The sequence below is a fragment of the Callospermophilus lateralis genome, chromosome 18 (assembly GCF_048772815.1).
Source record: "Callospermophilus lateralis isolate mCalLat2 chromosome 18, mCalLat2.hap1, whole genome shotgun sequence".
NCBI classification, from domain to species: Eukaryota; Metazoa; Chordata; class Mammalia; order Rodentia; family Sciuridae; genus Callospermophilus; species Callospermophilus lateralis.
Genome location: NC_135322.1, coordinates 1,547,890 through 1,559,395, shown reverse-complemented (window position 1 = coordinate 1,559,395; position 11,506 = coordinate 1,547,890). Strand labels below are relative to the sequence as shown.

Sequence of the window (11,506 nt, the reverse complement as noted above, 5' to 3'; positions counted from 1 at the left end):
TCCCCTCCCACCTGACTCTGCAGCCTGGGTCATCTTAAAATGCCAAGGAAAACTCTACATCCTCTTTTCTCTCTAGGGCAAACACCACAATCTATTTAATCAGCCAGTTGTTGTTCCATTGGTAAATTATGGTCAGTGTTTTGCTGTTTAATTGTGTTACAGTGATTACTCTTGTGGTTGAATTTTTGTTCTCATTTCTGATTATTTTCTTTTCTAAATTTCTAGTTTTTTATTGTTTGTAGATTAGAGTTCTCAAATTTACTTTACTTTAATATTATTTTTATTATTAACATGTTTATGACCAGTAGTAGAAGCTTAAACTTAAGTTTAATATAAATTAAACTTAATTTATGTTCTGAATAAACTGATAGTTCCGTCAGCAAATTGATTATTATTATTTTTACAAGTCTGGCACCAGAGATTAGGACTTTCAATTTGTTCTAATGTCACTGGAGCAAAAATCATAAAACATTTTGCTTTCCTTTACAACCTCCTAATACAAAAATAAAACAAAAAACTATTTGTAGGGAAAAAAAACAGTTTTGTGTGTGAAATGAAACAATATAAATTCAAAATTTACAGATAAGGGTAAGCTGTATCAGTCATCTCTTTAAAAAGTTTATGTGAACATCCTGTCATATCCAACAGGGTACCTCCTTTTGAAATGTCATTTATGTGGATTTCCAAGTAGACCATAGGACTGTGCACTGTCTTAGAAGGTCCTCAGAGGGCTCTGTCATTCAGAGTTAAAAACTCCAGAGTCCTTTCTTTCAAATGGAAGAGGGACAGAAGAAACTGTTCAAACTCTGTCTTCTTTCCTTGTGGCTTGTGGTCTCCTCCTCCCCCTGTCTCCTTGGCCACCAACCCTGCCTCAGAAGCCTCTTCTGCTTCTACCACGACCCCCAAGGCCACCTTTCCCTCTAGGCATGGCCCAGTCCAAGGTAACTTTGTGTCCGTCAGTTTCCCATCTTCCACAGCCTTGTTGGCAGCTTTGGCATCCTCTTCACTGTTAAAGTCTACAAAACCAAACTCTTTGGAGGACCCAGTTTCCTGGTCATTGACTATCCTTGCAGGAACAGAGCAATCAAATGATTCCTTTAAGGCTTCTTGGGTGGTATCCTCAGGCTGACCTTTGACAGCGTTTTCAATGTCTAGCTTCCCGCATTAGGCCATTCCCTGGGTCCTTGCAACTCCAGCCTAATTACAGTACCCTCAATTTCCCTTTTATTACAAGAATTCAAAACTTCTGTTGCATCTTCAAACGAAGCAGACTCTACAAATGCATACACTTTAGATCTGCCATCTTGGTTGTGGGGTACTTTGATAAAAGTTGCCTTCTCAAACACTTCCTGAAGAGTTTCTTCTGTTGCAGGGTGAAAGAGGTCGCTTAAAACCAGAGCTTTGATTCGCCACTCCAAGTGGTGTTTTTTCCACCTCTATAGTCTTAATTTTGACCTTTCTCTTCCAGTATAGTAGAGGGAAGCAAATTGCCCATCCATCGCTGTCCCCTGCTTGGCCTTCAAGGCTTTTTCTGCATCACCTTCTGTCTTGAATTCCATGTGAGCAGTCCTCTCCCCTCCCCATCCTTGCTGACTGAGCCTATCCTCATGGCCTCTTCAGACACTTCTTTTAATTCAATCTGAGTGACTTTGTAAGGGAGATTTTTGGCCAAAAGTGTTCTTGCATCTTGATCTTTCTCACTGTCTTTTCCTTTTGGTTTCTCTGGTTTAATTTTAAGCAAATTGATTATTATAAGAAATCATCAAATTTAATATATAAACTTAGAAAATCAATCAAATAAAAATAATTTGGAATTGTTCAATTATTTTTATTTTATTTCATTTTATTTATGTATTTGTGTGTGTGTGTGTGTGTGTGGTGCTGAGGATTGAACACAGGACCTTGAGCATGGAAGGCAAGCACTCTGCCAACTGAGCTATATCCCCAGCCCTCCATTATTTTTATTTTATAGCAAAGACATAGTGAGTGACTCATGGTAATAGCATGACAGTTTTTCTTAGGAACAATGCCCCAAAAGGTACACTGCCCCAAAAGGTACACTGCCATCGGGACTTGTTCCTTGGATCATTTAAATACATCCATATTTCTTTCTTTAATTCCTTTCTTCCTTCCTTTATTTATTTATTTGGCAGTACTAGGGATTGAACCCAGGGACACTCTTACCAGTGAGCCATATCCCAGCCATTTTTTAGTTTTTATTCTGAGTCAGAGTCTTGCTAAATTTCTGAGGCTGGCCTCAAATTTGTGATACTCCTGCCTCAGCCTCCTGAATCACAGGGATTATAGGGGTGTGCCACTGTGCCCAGCTAAATATTTTAAACAACATTGTTGTTCATTATCAGGGAAAAATAAAATTTTTTTTGTGGTGCTGGGGATTGAACCCAAGGCCTTGTGCATGCAAGGCAAGCACCCTATCAACTGAGCCACATCCCCAACCCAGGGAAAAACATTTTAAGAGTGGCATTAAGGTTTGTAATGTGGACTCTGGAACCAGACTGCCTGGGTATGAATTCTAACTCCACTAAATGCTAAGTATGTCGCATTAATTTCAGTTGTTTAATTTCAGTCTTCTCAAGTGTACAATGTGCGTGGGCTCTCTCTTATCCAGCGAGAAGGTCCACAGAACAGGGTAGAGGAGAGTGTGGTTGCAAAGTTGCTAATCAAGACCTCCAGAGACCAAGCAGGAAGCAGGTCTGATTTTATTGCACAGTTACCATGCACATATATTCGGGAAGTAGCTAGGCAGATTTCAGGCAGCCACCAATGCAATTTCTGCCAACTGTCTTTGCAGTGACCAATTGAGGAGTGGGCCATGGAGCAAGCACAGGGACTGCAACGCATGGCCTCACACCCAGGGCTGGGCCCACAAGGTAAGCTGTTTGCTGCTCAGGCACCTAGTAGGAGGGGAGTGGCCTGCCACTCAGACACCCTTAATATGCCATGTATGCAGTACTCCATGCACTTGTCCCCACAAAAATGGAAATAGTAATTGTATCTAATTATAGGATTGTTGTGAGGATTAATGAGTTAATATGTTTTAAGTGCTTATAAAAGTACTTGGTATATGGTAAATACTATGAACATTACCTAAATAAGGCATCATTTGATTATTGTTGAAGAACTAAGTTCTTTGTGCACATGACACATGTACATGTGTGTGTAAGTTGAACTTATGTTGAAACACAAACCTAGAGGAGGTTGGTTGGGACTTGTAGCCAAAACAAAATGTCAACATTCTTCACAGTATTTTTTTAAAAAAACAAGTCTCATAACATCATATCCAAAGGCTGGGGTTGTGGCTCAGTTCTAGAGCCCTTGCCTTGCGCCTATGAGGTTCTGGGTTTGCACCACAAATAAATAAATGAATAAATGAATGAATGAATAAATAAATAAATAAAGTTATAAAAAACCAAAAAAACATAATATCCAAAATGTCTAGCCTCCCATCTAAAATTATTCAGCTTATGAAAGACAGGGGTAATCCCATCTTAATTCACAAAGGAAGAGACAGCAGATACATCAGTGTGATCTGATAAATACTTTAAAGCACCTATTATAAAATGGAAAGATGAAACATCTCAGGAGAGAAATGGAAAATGTATATAAGAAATGAAAAATGTATACTAATCAAAATTAGACTTACTGGGTGGGCTTAAAGGGAGGATGGAGGTGACAGAGAAGAGAGTTGGTGACCTTGAAGATGAACAGGAATTGTCTAATGCGAACAATGTGAACAACAGAGAAAGAAGGGGCATGGAGCCTCAGAGTCCTGTGGGATGGTACCAGAAGTCTGACGGGTACCATTGGGATCCCAAAAGGATGAAGCAAGTGGAGTGGAGGAAAAAACAAAGAAACAGTGGCTGAAAATGTCTCACTTTGGTGAAACTTATAAACCTGTGGACCATTGAAGCTCAGCAAACCCCAACATGGTAAACTCAAAGAAATCCCTGCCTGGGAGCTTCAGAAAAAACTGCTGAAAACTAAAGACAAAAAGAAATCTCAGAAAACAGCTAGAGAAGCACAGTGCGTGACATGCAGGTCAGAAGTGTTTGGAGTGACCCTGGGTGGCAGGGTGCAGGTTTTTACAGGTTCTCAGAAACTGTCAACCCAGAATCTCAGGTCCTGAGAGTAGCCTCCAGGACTGAGCGTGGAATACTTTCTCATATGAAGGAAATCTAAGAGAATCTATTGTTAGAATTCTAAAAGAATTGTTCAGACAGATCCTGTACCAGAGGGACTTTGGAACCTGAGGAGTGAGGATGTGCGGTGGAAGGGGTCTAAGTGAAAACACAGTCAGCTGTTCTCCTGATTTCAGTGGTCAGAAACACAACTAATAGGCGAGGCTTCCTCGACAGGACTCGGGGCTGTCTTGCTGTCGCTTCATCCTGGACCTCGGTGGCTTGGCCTCGGGGCTGTCTTGACTGTTGCTTCATGCAGCTGGATAAAGTCCCAGAGTCTCAGAACTATACTGAGGGTCAAGCCAGAAACTGTGCCTGTTCTTCTTGGCCTCCTTTCCCCCTCCCTCCTCTTTTCACCACGATCGTAGGTAACAATGTTTGAATGATTATCTGTGCCAGGCACTTTATACCTGTTCCTCCATTTAATTTTCACAATGCTGCCATGAGGTAAGTACTAAAATAATTGTCATTTTTTTCAGATGGGAAAATGGAGGCTCTGGGGAGTTAATTTACTTGGCCAAGATCACCCAGCTAGTCAGTGCCAGAGTCTGAATTCTTTGGAGTCTGAATTCTGGTTGCACTCAAAAGTGGTATTTATTTAAAACTCTTACTTATATGTTGATACAAGCAGAATCATAGAAGAAAGGGCAAACCTTGGGCAACCACGTGGTGGATGCCTGTCTTGGCCAGTGCAGTCTGTGACCAAACAGGCTGCCCAGTGGCTCAGCCACCCGGTCTCCTGATGCCTTTCAGCAGAGTATAGAAAGACAGCTTCCCAGATGTTCCTCTCTCCTAATGCAAGTATATTCTTATCTCAAGAATCTTGCTAGGCGGTTTTTCCTTTCACTTTTTAGGCATACCTCTTAACATCTCAAGAACACTAAGATTTCTTAGAAACATTGTGGAGATGGAAACCATGTTCGGCAGTCAGTCCCCTTTCTTGGAACTCCCTCACAGTCCCAGAGCTCTTTAGTTTCTCCCTGTGGAGATTCAACCTGGCTTCTAACGTGGGTGACATTCATTAGCACTTGGTTGTCTCTTGTTGTGAGTGTGATCAACGCTGTTATGGGAGAATGGACTCTTACTGCCATAGAGTTGTAAGTGAAGAATGGAGAACAGCTCTCGTCCTGCCCCAGCAGATACAGTATGAGTAGGCAGAAGAATCGTCCAGTAACTTCCTGACGGGGTCATTTAGAACCTGGGCACAGTGACTTACCCCCCGTGGGAACAGGACGCCCGTTTCCCAAAGAACACATGGTGTGGTGAGCACTAACTGAGCAGGACCGTGTTTGTGTCATTTTAGAGCTTAGTGACTTTCACAGATGTGTCCATAGACTTCTCCCAGGAGGAGTGGGAGTGGCTGAGCCCTGCTCAGAGGAGCCTGTACAGGAAGGTGATGCTGGAGACCTACCGGAGCCTGGTCTCCATGGGTGAGTACCGTGCTCTCCCACTCCCTGCCCAGCAGCTGGTCCTGCCTTCTGTCGCCTTTCCCTCAGTGTCCCTCTTCTTCAGGACCATTGGTCCAGGGTCGTACTCTCAACTCTCCATAGCGTAGCCGATTTCATGTCTCATGTGCAGGTCTCTGCATTTCTAAACCAGATGTGATCCACTTACTGGAGCAGGAGAAGGAGCCCTGGACGATGCCAGGAGAAGTAGTCAGGGGCCTGTGCCCAGGTGAGTGCTGGGTGGTGAGAGACTGAGTCTGTCCTCGAGTGTCTTCACCGGTGTGTGTTGGAAAATCCCCTCACTCCCTCTCAAGTTGACACTTCTAGTGCCACTTTTGTGTGTGTGTGTGTGTGTGTGTGTGTGTGTGTGGTGCTGGGAATTGAACCCAGGGCCTTGTGCATGTGAGGCAGGCACCCTAACAACTGAGCCACATCCCCAGCCTCTGATCCCATGTTTGAAGAGCTCTTCTCTTCCCCACTGATGCTCTGTATGCGCCAGGGTCTCTTTCTGGACTTAGGTTTATTGATGTTTTCCTAGTCGTGCTCATGTTGTTATACTGACCCCTGCCCTGAAACATTTCTGAATTCTTTGACAAATTCATGTGTTTTTTTTTTAATTTTTAAAATATTTTCTTTTCTTTAAAAGATGATTTATTATGTTAACATGTATAATAGCTATAGTCTTTCTTCTGCCTGTAATTATTTTTCTCTTTGATGTTTCTTTTATTATTCTTATTTTGCTTATTATGTTTGATTTTTTTTCTTATTTGGCTTCATCCAACACTACCTCTTGATTGGAAATACTTTTAGTTCTATAAGTTGTTACCTCTTTGTCTATATTTTTTATCTGTATTTTAAACTTTATCCTCCTGAAATTCAGAATATTTCCCTTGATACTCCTAAGGAAGATGAAGAAATTAGTTCACGAGTGTTAACTCTTCCCATGTGTCCCATCCTTTCCCCCTTGTACTGACTGGCATTTTGGGCTGTTTTCTTCAGAAAATTTTTTATTTCCTCACTTTGTGTTACATCACTTTTTCTGGTTTAGAAACTTAGATAAAAGACACAAAGACATGGGGCTCAATGGTAGTACACTTGCCTGGCATGTGTGAGGCACTGGGTTCAGTTCTCAGCACCGCGTATAAATAAAGCAAATAAAGGTATATCAACAACTAATATATATATACACATACATGAAGTGGTGTTTGCCCATAACCCCAGCAACTTGGGAGGCTAAGGCAGGAGGATTGCAATTCAAAACTAGCCTCAGCAACTTAGCAAGGCCCTAAGTAACTTAGTGAGACCCTGTCTCAAAATAAAAATCATAAAGGGCTGGGGGATGTGGCTCAGTGGTTAAGTGCCCCAGGGTTCAATCCCTGGAACAAAAACAAACAAAAACAAAAGAATATTGGAGGGGAATGAGCCTCATGTGAGAGGGTCAAAGTTTATTCTGTGGCCTGTTGTGTGACCTCTTCCTGCTTTCAGTTCTCAGAGTTTCAAAAAGAGGATTGTTAGTAAGTCACATGTGGCTATAACTATGTACATTAATTGATAAGTAATTAAATAAGATCAAGATAGTAGAACAAGAACAAAGTGAATCTAATGAAAACCAAAATAACTCACATATAGTGACTTCTGCTTCTAAAGATAAAAGTGGGAATAAATGATTATAAAACAGATCTGATGCAAATAAATCAAATATGTGCCTCTTTAGAAAACCAGTAAAATATAAAAATCGTCAGGACAAATGATTGAAAACATAAAAACCCACAAATATATAAGGAAAAAACAATCATATGCATCTGCTTTCCTCAACCCTCTAAGCAATTTGAAAACCTGGATGAAGGAGAATCTAAAGTGGCACAGCTGACATCATGAGAGAGAGCATCTGAACAGACCATTTCTGCCAGCAAATTGCAGGAAATCGCCTGTGGATGCCTCTCCCAAGAAAAGAGGTCGCAGCCTGAAACAGTTTTGTGAGTATATCTAAGAGACCCTTAGGGAAAATATAACTATCACCTGAAACATTCAGTTTAGAAAATAAAAAGAAGAGCTTGAAAAATGATTGATGAAGACAGCATAATGTTTGATGCTGAAATCTACCAAAAGCACCAGAAAAAGGAAACCACAGACAAATTCCCATTGTGAGTGGTGGTGTGAAATCTTGACTAGAAGGTGTCGCAGTACCCCAGCCACGAAGGGTCTGTCCCGGAGTGCTGGGGTGGCTGTGTCATCTCAGCTGGCTTCACAAACAGCAGACGCAGGTGCTTCCTGTGGGCATCATGGTTGATTCACATGCTTTCGTTTTGAAGGTTCCTATTCTTCTAGCATGCATAAAGGACACATTTGTTTTCTTACTACCTTTCAGACCTGGAGTGTGTGGAGGTGACCAAGGAATCATCTCCACATGGGGACATGCATGAGGAAAAATTATCCCAGGCTGCAGTAATGGAAAGACTGAGAAGCCGTGACCCTGAGTGTTGTGCACATTCTGGGGAAGACTGGAAGTGTGGACCCTTGCTGGACCGGGAGCTGGTAGGTCAGGAGACAGTCACTCATGTAGATACATGTGTTGAGAAAAGAGACGGTGCTTCCAAATCCAGAACCCATTGTCACCAGAATACAGTGTCTTACATGACACAGACTGTTCCCATGGGGCAGAGAAGGTGTGATTTTGATACAGATAAGAAAACACATTCAGTTCCCCAAAAACCCAAGCAAGTCTACGGAGAAAAGAAACTTTTGAAATGTAACGACTGTGAGAAAATGTTCAGCAAAGTTTCGACCCTTACTCTTCATCAGAGAATCCACACTGGAGAGAGACCCTATGAGTGTGCCGAGTGTGGGAAGGCCTTCGGCCAGAACGCTCACCTCGCGCAGCACCGGCGGGTCCACACCGGGGAGAGGCCGTTCCGCTGCCCGCAGTGCGCCAAGGCCTTCGGCCAGCCCGCACACCTGGCGCAGCACCGGAGGGTGCACACGGGGGAGAGGCCCTTCCAGTGCGTGCAGTGCGGGAAGGCCTTCGGCGACCGCTCCTCGCTGGCCCACCACCGCAGGGTCCACTCTGGGAAGAGGCCCTTCGGGTGCACCGACTGCGGGAAGACCTTCAGGCAGAAGGCCTCCCTGGTGCGGCACCAGCGGTACTACCACAATGGGGAGAAGCCCTTCCACTGCGCGGACTGCGGGAAGGCCTTCACAGACCACGCAGGGCTCCTCCAGCACGGGAGGGTCCACACCGGGGAGAGGCCCTACAGGTGCTGCCAGTGTGGGAGGGCCTTCAGCCACAGCTCGTCCCTGACCGTGCACCAGCGGGTCCACACGGGGGAGAAGCCTTACCGGTGCGCCGCCTGCGGGAAGGCCTTCAGCCACCGCGGCTCGCTCACGCTGCACCAGCGGGTCCACACGGGCGAGAAGCCCTACGCGTGCCAGGACTGTGGGAAGGCCTTCCGGCAGAGCACCCACCTTGCCCACCACCGGAGGGTGCACACGGGAGAGAAGCCGTTCACGTGCCAGGACTGCAGCAAGGCCTTCAGCCAGAACTCGCACCTGGCGCAGCATCGGAAGGTGCACACCGGGGAGAGGCCGTACGCGTGCCGGGCCTGCGGCAAGGCCTTCAGCCAGATGGCACACCTCGTGCAGCACCAGCGGGTGCACACTGGCAGAAGGCCCCACGAGTGTCCTGAGTGTGGGAAGGCCTTCAGACAGAGGGCGTCCCTGGTCCGTCATGGATGCCGTCACAGCGGCGAGCAGCCTTTCGAGCGTGGCGTTTGTGGGAAAGCCTGTAGCCATCGTAAGTCCCTGGCTCTGCATCAGAGAGCCCACGCGAGAGAGGCCGCATGAGTGTAAGGACCGCAGCAAGGCCTTCAGCCAGGTGGCCCCTCTGACGTGGTGTCAGAGGACCCACACTGGGGGAAGTTCCTGCCGTGCGCAGCCTGTGGGAAGGCCTTCAAGCAGTGTGCGCACTCCTCAGCCGCCTCCCCAGCCCTTCCTTGCTCCCCTGCCCGGCCACCAGGTCCCCGGGAGCCGTCCTCCACGTGCCTCTAGACTGCCGTTTCCAGTCCGCGTCTGTTCATCACAGTCCGCTACCCAGTTTCATTTGGACTTCTGCAGTGTGGCACGATTCCAGCTCAATCTTTTAAAATAAAAATACATGTTCCTGTTTCTTTTCCATTTAAAACACTTTAAAAAACAGGAGGTCATCTTTTTAAGGGTTTGCACACAGTCCTGACATACAATTGGCACTACTTAAATGGTAGTCATTTAGGTAAAAGTTTTCTTACAACTATTTTCAAAAAAGAGAACCATAGGTCAAGGTAAGAAACCTGCGGCTTTAGAGCAGACTGGAACCTCCACTCTCCCTGAGTCATGAGTACTCTCAGAATGAAAGGTTCCCATGCATAAGGTAACACGGTGGCTCCCCTCCTGTAAGCATTTCGTGCAGGCAGCAGCCCAGGTGTTCTTTCCTCACCGCGACTTAGAATAAGCCAGTTAGAACAGAAGCTTCTGGAAGCACACTGGACTAGCCAGTGGGTAGTGTTAGCAAAACTGAGAAGGAAGCTTCGATAGGTTAGTAGCCATGAAAGAAAACACACACACACACACACAGTAGCACAGACAAGTTCTGGAGTATTTTAATGGCTGTAGAACATTGAAATACTATAATAATTACCAAGGTGTATGCCTTTAATCCCAGCGGATTAGGATGCTGAGGAAGGAGGATTGCAAGTTTTAGGCCAACCTCAGCAACTTAGTGAGGCCCAAGAAACTTAGCAAGACCCTGTCTCAAAAACTAAAAAGGGCTGGGGATGTGGCTCAGTGTCTTAAGCACCCCTGGGTTCAGTCCCCAGTACCAAAACAGCACCAAATCCCCCCTCCAGGGGAAAAAAAAACCTGCATTAAAATTTCCTATCTTGTTCCTGAGATTGACAAGACATACCCAAGCAGAAATACTGCAATTAATTCTGAATATAGATCTTAAATTTTTAAGATAGTAAAAAGTTTCCAGGTGCAGTGGTGCACAAGTATAATAATCCCAGTAGCTTGGGACACTGAGGCAGGAGGATCTCAAGTTTGAGATCCTCAAAAGGGTGGGGATGTAGCTCAATGATAAAGCTCCTCTGGGCCCACTCTCCAGTATCACCAAAAAAAAAAAAGTTGGAAGGCTAGTCATGCTTCTATATAGAAATACTCAGTTGGGTAAAGCTATTTCTCCTCCAGTTAAATATGAGATTCATTGGTATTACAATATAAATCCCAATATTTTTTAAGGTGACAATTCTTGAGTCCAACAAATCTGCCTAGATTTGTGGTTATAGAGAGAAATGTAGTTTGGGTTAGAAATTAGCAATCATTCAGTTGATGTTAACTGAGCACTTACTAATGTGCGAGGCACAGTTTTAGGTAGTGGAGATGGGCTGGGGTAGGAGAGAGACAAAAACTGTACCTCACAGACTGGTGGGAGAGAACAAACGCTTAAATACTATTTGACAAAAAGGTGCCACAGTGAGCCACCATCTAAGGAAGGCGCTAGGGAGTGCTGGGTGTGGGTGCCTGCTCCTCAGACACAGGGGCTGTGGAGTGAGAGGTGTCAGAGTCCCTCGTGTTGAAGGGAGAACTGGGACGCAGTGATGGAGAGGCTGTGGGGGAATTTCTTCTTGGTAGCAGCCCTGTTGAGAGATTATTCATGTGCCATGCAATTTTGGATAAGACCTCCTTGCCGCCATCAGCAGAAGTAAAGAGGAAGCCTCCAGGCATCACTGGAACTAACAATGTGTGGCTCTCAGTGTAGTAAGAGTTGTGTCACTGTCACCACAATTTTAGAATCTTGTCACTCCCAAGTGAAGTCCTGTGTGCTCTAGCAGT

General features: G+C 44.9%; 1 protein-coding gene across 1 annotated transcript in view; it reads left to right on the top strand.

Annotated features, from left to right (window-relative positions):
- Positions 1-11,506, top strand: part of LOC143383466 (uncharacterized) — a 37,677-nt gene that overhangs the window by 2,647 nt on the left and 23,524 nt on the right. Inside the window, exons 2-7 of the mRNA XM_076838072.2 lie at positions 2,588-2,712; positions 2,813-2,891; positions 4,679-4,789; positions 5,503-5,629; positions 5,778-5,873; positions 8,013-9,361. Coding sequence (XP_076694187.2) covers positions 2,588-2,712; positions 2,813-2,891; positions 4,679-4,789; positions 5,503-5,629; positions 5,778-5,873; positions 8,013-9,361 — 1,887 coding nt within the window. The remainder of the gene's footprint in view (positions 1-2,587; positions 2,713-2,812; positions 2,892-4,678; positions 4,790-5,502; positions 5,630-5,777; positions 5,874-8,012; positions 9,362-11,506) is intronic.